At 43.9% G+C, this 13,052-nt stretch overlaps 1 protein-coding gene across 1 annotated transcript in view; it reads right to left on the bottom strand.

Moving 5' to 3' along the window:
- Positions 1-12,336, bottom strand: part of SLC27A2 (solute carrier family 27 member 2) — a 40,979-nt gene extending 28,643 nt beyond the window's left edge. Inside the window, exons 1-2 of the mRNA XM_079769496.1 lie at positions 11,678-12,336; positions 3,666-3,875 (exon numbers count right to left, since the gene is read on the bottom strand). Of these exons, the coding sequence (XP_079625622.1) occupies positions 3,666-3,875; positions 11,678-12,155 (688 nt within the window). The 5' untranslated portion in view covers positions 12,156-12,336. The remainder of the gene's footprint in view (positions 1-3,665; positions 3,876-11,677) is intronic.
- Between the last annotated feature and the right edge of the window lie 716 nt (positions 12,337-13,052).

Below are 13,052 nucleotides of genomic sequence, written 5' to 3'. Positions count from 1 at the left end.
TATATTGTAGCCAATAGCAACCAAACAATAAAGCAGCGATTTTCAACCTTTTTCATCTCATGGCACACATAAACTAATTACTAAAATTCTGCAGCACAAAAAACAAACAAACATATTTTTTTTTGCCAACCTGACAAAAAAATTAGGTATAATTTTGATTCATTCACACTGGATGGCTATTGTGTTGGCTGTTATCATTTTTTAATTTGACAATCGAAGGGAAAAGAGGTCAGTGCCCCTGTCTAAATAGTCAGGTATTGCATGTTTTAAAAATTCTTGCGGCACACCAGTTGAAAATTGCTGACATAAAGGAATGAATGTGGCTGTGTTCCAATACAACTATTTACAAAAACAGGTCTGTGTGCGGGGGTGGGGGCTATATTTGGCCCACAGGCCAGAATTTGCTGACCCCTGTGTGACATGGTTGTTACTGTAGTAACTTTAAGAGAAAGGAAGAAATGGCTATTCCATTTCTGCTCTATGTCTACCACCTTACAGAGTAATTTTCAAAATTTCATTTAATTCTCATAATTAATGAGATAAGTAGAGTTATGTTCTCTAATCCGAAGATAAGAAGGCTGAGATTCAGAGAGTAAATAGCCTATCCACCCCATCACTTTCCTTCATAACTACTTTTATGATTTCTTATGTACTCTTCTAGAGTTTCTGTATGTACTTTACACATATATATGAAATTATGAACATTTGCTCATATGTTCTTGCCCTTTCTTCCATTTAAAAAATAAAAACACTCTCCAGCACTTTTCCTTACACTTAACAATCATCTTGGAGATCTGTCCACATTTGTACATAGAAATTTCCCTTATTTATTCGTTCATGTATTCTCTCTCAGTTGCATCAAGTCCTTTGTATGTGTATATTATATTTTATCCACGCCATTTTGCTATTTTAAAAGATGCTGCAGTAAATAACCCGGTCCACATGGCAGTTCACACTATGAGTGATACCATGTCTGTAGGATATATTTGCTGAAGTGAGATTGTGGGGTCAAAAGACATGCCTTTGTAATTTTGATAGGTACCGCCAAGGTGCCAGTTGTAAGGTCGGTCCCTATTTTTCCTCCCTTCAGCAATATATGAATGTACATGCTTCCTCATAGCCTTGCCAAGGTGTGCTCTCAAATGGGAGAATTTTTGCAGGCCTGAAAGGTGAAAATTGATATCTCAGTGTAGTTTTAGTATACTAGACTAAGTACGTTTGCATATTCTTAACTACAATTTATGTAAGTTTTTTGTAAGACCTTATTGAAAGGATATGCTTATATTGTTTCATATGGAAGGTCAACTTAATTGAGGAGGGTGTGAAGGCCTTACTAAGGGGCTGAGCTAGAGTTTAAGACCTAAGTGGGTCAATTGGCTTTGTGAAGAGAAATGCAGTTCTCTGTACACTCAGACCCTTCAGTACTTGATGGTACCTTCGCCAGGTATTGCCTAAAGAACAGCAAACTACCATCATTATAAACACAATTCAAAATTCATTTTCTCTGGCATTGTGTTAGTATTTAATGCCCCATTTTAAGAAATACTAATATTAAGAAATAGAAGAAAACATCAATAAGCCCATTGTATTCACCATGGAAAAAGAATCTTCTGAATAGTAAAATCTCTGAATTATATATAGACATGCATAGCCTTTGCTGCTTTGAAGTACTTTCAGAAACTTTCCTAATTTAAGATTTTTTGTATTATTGAAGAATTAAGAGTGCTTGGTAACTATTTTATAATTTTGTGCTAATGACTGCCTTTGGAGGAACACGGAAAACATTGTGTTCTCCAGTTGCTTAAGGGAGTTCTTTGAATTAATGTTTATAAGAGCAAAATTTTATTTAGAGACAAGAGGAAAAGTAAAATAAACATCAACCCAATTATCTTCCATATAAATATAAGTTCTGAATTATGGGATTAGATAAGGAGTGTGGATTCTCTTTTTCTTCCTAGAATGGGTTTTATTTTTGACAGCCCAAACCTGCACGGTGAAGGTGTTCCATACTTATCTATTTAGTATTAAGACTAGAACTCCCAGTCACTCACCAAGGGTTCATTAATTTCCCAAATCGAAGTTTACAATTTAATTTTTCCATTCTCTTAGGAATTGAGGACAAAATATCATATGTTAAGGTAGAGTCTATATGTAGTAGAAGCATTTAGTTAACTATTCAGCCTACCATTTGGTTGGCAATGTAGTATATAACTTTTGGGAATAACAATAGTATACACCTTAAGAGTGGTCGGAGAACTGTATGAACAAATGCAATAAAGCTCCTAGGAGCACACCTAGTACATTCTACCCTTAATATTTATTGCCCATTCCATATAGCAGTGCTCCAATAACACTGTTAATTGGCAGTGTTTTTTCTTAGTGGCTCATAGAAATAAATGTGCAACATCCCAATGTGATGAAATACAGTATTTTAGGCCCTGAGTTGAGAGCCATCCTACACCCACAGCAGCAAACAGCTTCAACTCAGTGTTGCATGGGAAGATAGTAGTCAAACCATTTATATAAATACTAGAGGCCTGGTGCAGGAATTCATGCACCAGTGGGGTCCCTCGGCCTGGCCTGCGGGATTGGGCTGAAACCAGCTCTCCGACATTCCCTGAGGGGCGCAGGCCAGGCCAAGGGACCCCACCGGTGCACAGTGGGGGCAGGGAGGGACGTGGGAAGTTGGCCAGCTGGGGAGGGACCGTGGGAGGGCTCCAGGGCATGTCCGGCCTGTCTTGCTCAATCCCGATCAGCCAGACCCCAGCAGCAAGCTAACCTACCTGTTGGAGCATCTGTCCCCTGTTGGTCAGTGCATGTTATAGCAAGGGGTTGAGTGGCCTGAGCATATCATTAGCATATTATGCTTTTATTGGTTGAACGGCCGACTGGAGGACCGAACACTTAGCATATTAGGCTTTTATTATATAGGATGACTCCATTATTGTCCTATAGTTTTCTCTGGTGATCCATTTATAATTGGTTATACATTACATATGGACTCTGACTATAATCAAAATACAACAATCATTTAAAAAATTCCCCAAACCTACTCAGTGCCAAATTGATCCATCATCACAACTATTTTGGTAAACTTTATTCTTCTACATACCAACAAGGGGGAAATATGCGTAGCTTGGAGAAAGTCAAACGGGATCATGTGCTATGAGATAATATCAGTTCTCACAGACAAAGAGCTAAATCCCCCAGAGAAAGATAAATATCACATGATCTCACTCATTTGCGGAATATTATGAACAACAAAAACTAATGAACAAAAATAGAACCAGAGTCATAGAAGCATTGAACAGACTGTCCAACCTATAAGGGAAGGTGGGGGGAGGGCGTAAGAGATCAACCAAAGGACTTGAATGCATGCATATGAGCATAACCAATGGACACAGATGGGGGCGGGGAGTAGTGAGGTCATGTGCTGGGGGGGGGGGGGCGGTAGGGGCAGCCAGGGAGAGGTCAATGGGGGAAAAAGGAGACTTATGTAATACTTTAAACAATGAAGAATTTAAATAAAAAAAGAAGAGCTAATCCCCTGAAGTATTAGTTATTTGATAACTTTTGTCAAAGAGACCATTTGAAAACCTAACCCACCACTGAACTCCTTCTTCAGGGTAGGTCCATTTCTTTTAGAATCCTGTCTTTATTTTTACCTGTGGTTCCAGAAGTATAAATGTATAAGGCAGGCGTGGAGAACGTGACTTCAGACCTCCAGGACTCTGGGATAGGTTCGGTGGATACTTCATCCACTTTGTCGAGGAAAGAGTCAACCCCGTCCGTGTTGGAAGTCCTGCTCACATAATAGATGGACACGTCATCTTTCTTCAGGCTTGGCAGCACCTCTTCAACAGCTGCCTGTAGTTCTTAATTTAATAAGAAAAAAATCCAAACAAATTAAGTCAGCCATTAAAGTTCTATTAGTGCAACAGGTGAGAGGGTTCACTTGAAATGCAGGCAGTTAGGGCAGGGGTCCAGAGGAAAACAAAGGCAGGTGGAACATTGGCAGGGGCAGACACAGCGGTTTGAATAGCCTAACCACAGGAACCAACCAAGCAGAAATAATAAAATCCTTCTGGACTCAAAGCGGGAGGCATGGGAAACCAAGGAAGGGTCTGCAGTGAACAAGGTGTACGAACGCATAGAAACAGAGAAAGTTCAGCATAGGAACAGAGGAAGAACACACAGGAACAGGGCAAGTTTAGGTCTGCTGCTGGGCAAGAACAATTGAGGGAATCAATCGGGTGACGTCACAGATAGACAGAGAGCAGGCTTGTAGCACATCTATACCCCTGGACCACAAGGCTTTAAGGGGCAGCCCATTGTTGGGTCCCCCTCCGCTCTCGGGGAGTCTGAATCTGCTTATAATACATTTTCCACACTTTTGCTTAAATCTTCTGGTCCCTGTAACTCATTCTTCGATGTCGCGAGACACTACCCCGGGAAAACACTCGGCTCACCGTTCAGGTTATCGCAGGCTTCACGGAAATTTTATTTTCAGCACATAATTTTTGTTAAAATGCGTAGACCTGACAAGTAATGCTTAGAGTTAACATCACAAGGTTCTGATATTTGAGGGAAGGTTGGGTGTTAGTGGTTTTTCTTAAGCAGCAAATGGTTGGTTAAAATCTATACAAACAAATGAACATATGGGTAAACACCAATATATATAAGTGCATATATTGGCATACATCTGAAATAAATTTAGTTATTCCCAATATGTGCCCCACAGGATCAGAGGTGAAAAAGGAAAGAGAAGAGAAATGAAAATAAGGGAGCCATGCTAAGCAGTAACAAAGATGATGAAGTTGACTTTTTTTTTTTTTTTTAAACAGATCAGTAACAGGAAGTTCCATTAGGAAGCTTCAGCTGATCTGAGAAATAAGCTCCAAAGTTCACAGGCACATCCTCTGGTTTGAGAAAAACAACGATTAGCATGTTTTCACCCTGGTCACAATACAAGAGTGGATTATTAAAATCATTTAAAGTGATCAGTATTGCCTTAGCTGGTTTGGCTCAGCCTTTGGACCTAAGGGTTCCGGGTTTGAGTCCGGTCAAGGGCACATACCTTGGTGGCAGGCTCCTCCCAGGCCCGGGCCCTGGTCGGGGCTGGTGCAGGAGGCAACCAATGTGTTTCTGTCTTTCCCTCTCTCTTCCACTCTCCCTAGAAATCGATGGAAAAAGATCCTTGAGTGAGGATTACAAAAAAAAAAAAAAAAAAAAAAAAAAGGGACTAGTATTTTTAAAATTACTAGTAAAATAGAATGAAATAGAAATTTTCAGAGAACGTCATGCATAGTAAAAGATAGGCATTGTTTTTTAAAGGTTTTGCTTCAGTTATGTGGGTGTTTGGGTACTGGATCACACATAAATGTATTTTTTTACTGTGGTTCAAGGTAAAAAAAATTTAGATACCGATTTAATATGGAAACCACATTTAATGTTTGCTACTTGGATTTCTGTGCTCTTAAACCATAAGGTGAGATGGCCTTTAAGCTTACTTATCTTGAACTGTGACAACTGAAGTGAATATTAATGGGAAGGTGACTCAATATCCCAGGGACTTGCCTTAGGGAGGCTCTGCCTAAGTCATCTTATATGCTTTGTTTTTCAGATGTTTGTGAACCAGCGACTTCTCAGTGCATGGGATGATGCTCAACCAACTGAGTCACACAGACCAGGGCCGATGCATTTACATTTTTAAAAAAACATTTCAATCAGACTCATGGACCTGATAAAAATAAATCAAATAGTACAAAAGGGTTTATAATGAAAATCAACAGGCTTTTACTTCATCCCTCCTCAAAACAAAACCTTTTTAAAGCTGTTTCTTCTGGCAATCAACTCTTCATCACCAAGTAATGTACTTTTCCTGCTCCCTCTTGAACTATTAATTTTCATCCCTACCCCCATTTTACCCGTGTCCACTCACAACGGTTCACTTTACGCTATGTTGTCTAGGATAATGGTATTTACATCTATTTTGAGACCATAATTCTGTCTTCCGAGCTTTGTCTATGGGTTGGCTCTAGAAGCTAAAAACCAAAATCTGAATCGACAAGATTATGACTCTGTAAATATTCACACTATAGTCACATTTCCACTTACATGTGGAATCTAATGAACAAAATAAATTAACAAACAAAATAGAAACAGACTCATAGGTACAGAGAGCAAACTGACAGCTATCAGAGCCGAGGGAGGTTGGGGGCTGGGTGAAAAAAGTGAAGGGATTAAGCAAAAAAACACACACAACAAAACACCACAAACAACCTCATAGACTCAGACAACAGTATGGTGATTACCAAAGGGAAAGGGGGAGAGGGAAGGTAGAAGAGAGTAAAGCGGAGATAAATGGTGATTGAAGGAGATTTGACTTGGGGTGGTAAATACACAATACAATATACAGATAATGTATTACAGAATTTTGCACCTGAAACCTATATATTTTTATTAAGTAATGTCACTCCAATTAAAAAAAGAAAAAAGATAAAAAGGCCCTAGCTGGTTTGGCTCAGTGGATAGAGTGTCAGCCTGTGGACTGAAAGGTCCCGGGTTCAATTCTGGTCAAGGGCACATGCCCTGGTTGTGGGCTCAATCCCCAGTGGGGGGCAGGCAGAAGGCAGCTAATCAATGATTCTCTCTCATCATTGATATTTCTCTCTCTCTCCCTTCCTCTCTGAAATCAATAAAATATATTTTAAAAAAGAAAAAGAAATAAAGCATTCCCAGTTACGCTAGCAAAGTGCTAGTTTGTTTTCGAATAGAAATGTACTACCACCCCTTTTAAGCAGGCTAAGAAGAAAATTTGAGAGAACATGTTTAAGCTAGCTGTCCACTCAGACCTTGGGCTACCAGGTTGGGACCCCAGCCCTAGAATACACTACTTATTTGATGACTGTGTTTCTGCCCCCCACCATCCTATGCACAGACTCCCTACATGGTTCCAGCCCATCCTGTGCTCATCATTAGTTTCCTCTCTGGCAATGAGACCCGAGAAAGAAAGAGCACCTCTCTCCTACACCCACTGCCAGATGTAAACTGGGACATAAACAAGTCTTTGGTAAGGTGAGTCTGGGCCTGCGGGAGATTGTGTCTAAATGGATTTTCTCAAATCAGGATACATGTGATTTGTTTTACATCATTTTTTTATGCCCTCTTGCCCAAAGCTTCAGAGAAGACAGTCTGTTACATTCAGCTAGAAAGGCACAACTCAATGCAACATTTACTGAGTGACTATTGCCTGGCGGTATGGCTCAGTGGTTGTATTATGTGCTAGATATATGAGAGAATTCTATGTCCTTGAGACAATCAAAGAGAATTAAAGCGACTCATCAAAGTTACTCCTTGGGCAGCCCAGCGAGATAACAGGGTTGGAGATAAGATGGTATGTCTGCCCTGGTCCTTGGCTAACACTGACACTGGAAAATGATCTCTTTCCATCAAAGTTAGGCCACTGCTGTTGGCCATTCCTTGAATTCTCTGAGTCCCTATTTTCTCAACAGTGGAATCTCGTAGGTAAACTGCTTAAAAAATTACTGTTATTTAAGTCCAGCCTGCTCTTGTCCTTACATAGTAAAATTCTTTAATGAAGCATCTCACTGTGTTACTGAACCGATGAAAACTGCCTCTTGGGCTCCTCTTGCCTGAAATGCCCCTCTCCCCAATTGCACTTGCTCAGCTCTGTTGTCACCCTCTGCTCTCCCCCCCGCCCCCCACCCATAGCACTTTGGAGCTCCTGCAGCCTACTTATCACATTCTCCTGGAAGTCACAATCAGAGGTGTAGGTGGCTTAGTTTTTTTGCTGGACAGTAAGGTCCTTGAACTAATTCATTTCCTTAACTTTTCATCCCACTCTGGCAACTAGCTTGTACTTTGTGGGGACTCTCTAAATGCTTCTGATTTGAAGTTAAGTTGTTGTGCCATCTGCTTTTCTTAATCTAACCTCAAAAGTTTGTATGACAAGACTTCTCCTTGGTCCTGACACTAGTTTTATAATGAAGTTCTCCCGTTTTAGAATTTACAATGACGCAACACCTTTGAAAAAAATTGGAAGCATTTTCTTTTATCACATTGCTTAAAGGTCCAATTTTGTTTTTCACAACCTTAGAATCCAGGCCAAAGGTAACCTGGAACATTTTATAACCTCTCTGGACCCGGGTCTTGCAACAGGAAGCATCTTTAACTGTTACTAAAGCCTTGTACAAGAGTAGAGGCCACACTGTGGGAGCCTTGCATGGCTATATTGGGTCAGACCGTGGAGACCTTGCCAGTAAACTGATGGGAGACCTGGGTTACCCCTCTAGTAGGAGAGCTAGCTTAGGATAGCATAAGTGGAAACAAAGCATATTGAGCATTATTGTTTGGGTCATTTCACATGGAGAGTATAATAAAATTATCCTGAACTCTCTTTTGGATGGTTTCACAAAATATCCTATGTCGTATGAAATTAATGATATAACTATATAACTAATTAATTCCTGTGTTTCTCATATTCCATGTTTGGGAAGTTGCTTGAAAAACTGCCAGACCAACAAGTTGGCTTCTATCAACAAAGCTAACACAGATTCCAATAGGTGAAGGCAATTGTTTTCCATGTAATTATTTACACCATCGCCTGCCACGGAGAAGGATCCTGAGATGTACTACAGAGAGGTGATATTCTCTGGGAGACGGGGGCTTCTGTTTGATTCGGGGAAGTGTTTGTGAATCTTTGACTTTTGGGAAATAGAGAAAATCTGAAGAAATAACTGGGCACTGAAATTCCTGATAGCGCAGACTCAGACCCTATTGAATTGTCACCACTCCAACACGTAGTTCTAAAACCCCTCACCTTTATGCACCACGTTCAGATGGTGTAACAGGATAAGTGCCCTGGAAGTGAGAAAGAAAATTGGGTTCTGTCCCTAGCTCTCTGTTGCTAACTAGCCATGCGACTCCAGGCTAGTGATATCACCCCTCTGGGAAGTTGCTCAGCTATGAAACAAGTGGAAATTAGACTAATCATTTCTCAAAGTCTAATCCTCAGACCATTTGCTTCAAAATCATCTGAGGATGGGTGGGGCTTGTTATAAACATACACATCCCTGGGTCCCACCACAGTTCTTCCGGATCAGTGCTTTTTAGGGATTGGAGTTCAGGAATCCATTTTTCAAAATAATCTAGCTTCCCAGGTGATTCTTATGCTCATTAAAATTTCTTTTTTAGTTTTTTTTTTTTTTTACTGAAGTATAACACACTCACTGAAGTTGGAGGATTATAGGATTAGAATATCTGTAAGATTCCTTCCAACTTGAAAGAATTCTAAGAATCTGTCAATTCGACACGTTTACACATGGGCACATTTACTCAGCATGCAACTTTGGACTCCGTGCGCTACCTCCTTTGCAGGAACTGATTCTGGTCAGAGTGTAATTCTGCACGATGTGCCATAGTCCCTCAGTGATTTGGAAAAACTGAATGTTTTGCAAATGTGTGGCCTCTCTCAAAGGTCAGTTTACTGCTAGAAAATGCCATGGGTCCACTGGAAAGCTTGGCTCAAGTATGATCTAAATGTTGGAATTTCATTATATTCTCCATGTAAAATGACCCAAACAATAATGCTCAACGGCAGAGGACTGCTGTCTGGGTGGAGATGGAGATATCTAGTTGTATTGTTGACCTGAAATTCAGAACCAAACTTTATTATGGTCATTTAAACCCAAGTTCTTTGTCTACAAAACTCCCAGTCCTTGACCTCCCTCACAGCGGGCCTGGGATATAGTCATGTGCTGCATGATAATGGTTTGGTGAATGATGAAACGTATATACAACAGTGGTATACTAGATAGCCTAGGTGTGTAGTAGGCTATACCATCTAGGTCTGTGCACTTTATGATGCTGGCACAGTGACAAACTGCCTTACAATGCATGTCTCAGAATGTATTCCCACCGTCACACAATGCCAGACAGTCCTGTGCAGTTTAATAGTATTTCAATTCCTCCTGAAGTGGTACAAAGATCACAGTGCTAAGAACTTCCCTCTGAATTGACTGGTAAAGGAATAGATTTAAGAGTCTTTCGGTTAAATAGTGAAGTTGTCTCATTTCCCAGGCAACTAGAAACGACTGGGAGTTTTCTTTGAAAGGACCATGGCCTCGAAGTAACTCCACTGCCTTTAAAACTGCTCCCCCGTCCCTGCTTTTAAACTTTTAGATAACACCTTCATTTTTGGGATCTATTATGCCACATGAAACAGATGTGAAAATTTCCTGGTTTCTCACAAGTGAATAGATATCTCATCTTCCTGAAAGGCAAACTGCTTAGCTTGCCTCAGTTCCCTTAGCTATGAAATGAAGGGGGAGAGCAGATGGATGCTTGATCCCTTCCAGCTCTAATGCTGTACAGCCATGCAGAGGAAGGACCACCACCCAAGGGAAGTCAGGGCTCTGAAGCTGGATAGACCTAGGTTGGAATTTTGTTGTTGCTGTCAATCCTCACCTGAGGATATTTTTTCCATTGATTTTTAGAGAGAGAGACACATCAATGTGAGAGAGACACATCTATTGGGTTGCCTCCTCCACGCACCTCCATGGGGGCAGGGATTGAGCCTGCAGCTGACATAGATGCCCTTGACCGGAATGGAACTCGAGACCCTTCAGTCTGTGGGCTGACACTCTAACCACTGAACAAACCAGCTAGGGCCCAGGTTGGAATTTGAAGCCTCATTTCCCTCAGCTCTATAACGGGGGTGATGCTAGGTTATCTCTCAGGGTAATTAATCAAAGCATCTGGCATAGGGCTATGTCAGAAAGGCATCCCAGAAAGGTGAGGCTCCCTGGCTCCCTATTCCTCCAGGTCTTTCAGCCCACACCTGGCTGGCCTCCTCTTACCAGTACAGTGAGAAGCAACTTCTGGTCCTTATTCATGTGCAGAGACCAGTTTTCTGGGAAGGGAAAACCAGCAGCCTGGGGGGTAGGGTAACAGGTTCTTGGTTGCTTCCTGGCCTGGTCACCACGGTAGCATGCAGTTACCATTTCAGGTCTTGTTGAAATATGGCAGGAGGTAACAACAGAACCAAAGGTCACTATCGCTATGCATGCAAAAGGGGCTCACCAGGGCACCGCAGCAGATCCCCAAAGTCTTCTCCTCGGGGATCAGTAGGGTCCCCTTTCTGCAGTGAGAATCCAAGCAGTCATTGCACAGGAAGAAACCAAGGGTCAGAGAGGGAAAGTGACTTTCCCACGATCACTCAGCCAATCAAGCAGCAGAGGCGAGAACAATTTTTTTTGGGGGGATCCACTGTTGTTCACGGTCACGATCCTCTACATTTGAACGCAGTCAGTCTTGTTTAAGAGCTTGGACTCTCATGGTGAACAGCCCTGCTTAACTGACCCCTCCCTCCCAGCTCTTTGACTTGGGGTACGAGGCTTCACCTCTCTGGCCCCAGTGGCCTCACCTATAAAGTCCCAGTGTAAACCCTATCTGTTGTGAGGATTAAAAGCGACACTGGACAGTGCTTGACACAGTGCCTGGGACGGTCAGCTCCCACGGATGGTTCTAATGATCATCACTTACCATTTCTAGGAAGGGCTGCCACCCCCTCCCTCTACACCTCCAGATCCGACTTGATCCCCCACCCGCCCCTCTGAGGAGCCCAAGGCCAGGGCCGGGCGGGCCCGGGGCTCACCTGGCGAGGCCAGTAGCACCTTCGCTCCGCAGCACTGGAAACAGTGCAACAGGGACTTGGCGCGGATGTTGTAGTTGAGGCACGCCATGGCACAGCCCAGCTTGGCCAGCCCCAGCCACAGCCACACGTAGGCCGGCTCATTGCCCATGAAAACCGCCACGCAGTCTCCCTGGCGCAGGCCGAGGTGGTCGCGCAGCGCCCGCGCCACTTGGTTGCTGCGCCGGTCCACCTGCGCGTAGGTGAGCGTCTCGTCGCGGTAGAGCAGGAAAGGCTTGTGCGGGGTCTGGCGCGCCTTCTCCAGGAAGTCGTGCACGATGGTGCGCACCGGCCGCCGCCGCCCGTAGCTGCGCACCCGGCGGGCCACGCCGGCCACATGCAGGAAGTAGCAGGTGTCCTGGAAGAGGTAGGGGCAGCAGAGATTCACCAGCAGCGGCAGGAGCAGCAGCCCCGCCAAGGCCGTGTAGATGACGGGCAGCATGGCGGTGAAGGGGCCCCCTGTCCCCTGGAGGGCAGAGGGCGCGCTCCGGGCGTGCAGCGCGGCGGCGGGGGGATGCTCCGGATGGACGGCGGGCGGGCTGCGCGGGGGCGCCCGGCTAGGCTGCGGCGGAGTGCCTGGGCTGCCAGCACCTTCGCGGGCTCTCGGGCAGGTGGAGTGGCGTGGGGGCCGCCTGAGGTTCCGGACGCGACCTGCCAGCTGAGCCCGCCCCCTCGTGGGAGAGCAGCCACCTGCGCTCCGGGCCCGCCCCCGCTGGCGTCCCTCAGGCTTAAGGCGGCTCCCTGGGGACTCTGACTCCGCTCCGCCCGCCTCTGGACGTCTGGGGTGGCGGTGGTGGTGGGGCGCAAGACTGGACTCCTGCCTTGTGACCGAAGTACTTTACATCTCGGAGCCGCCCTTTCCTTATAAAAATGGTGATGACCAGGGGAGAGGTCAAGGGGGGAAAAAAGGAGACATATGTAATACTTTAAACAAGAAAGAATTAAAAAAAAAATGGTGATAAAGACACACTTAGTGGATGTTCCGATTGGAGGAGATAATGCAGGCGTAGGGCTATCATTTATTGCTGCCATAAATAGAGTGCCTTATAGAGATGACTTATTTGTGATGCTCAGTGAAGTGCCCTGTAAATACCAGCCAGTCCTAGTATTTATTAGTAGCAGGTAGCAGGTGCGCTGCCAAATCAGAATCCCATCGCTCCTTCCTGGTCCTGGGGGTTTTCAGCCTGGTCTCTCTTTGTTTCTCAGATTTGCTATGCTCCCTTCTCCACCCCCGCCCAACCCCAGCCAAATTGCCAGGCTGTCTCCTGAGGCAAGAATTTCAAGGTAGAACAAAAGCGCCAGTGGTGGATAAGGGCAGGAGACTGTATTCCTAGTTGGC

Source organism: Cnephaeus nilssonii (genome assembly GCF_951640355.1).
Source record: "Cnephaeus nilssonii genome assembly, chromosome: 4".
Lineage (NCBI taxonomy): Eukaryota > Metazoa > Chordata > Mammalia > Chiroptera > Vespertilionidae > Cnephaeus > Cnephaeus nilssonii.
The sequence above is the reverse complement of the archived record's forward strand: the minus strand, read 5'-3'. Positions and strand labels throughout refer to the sequence as shown.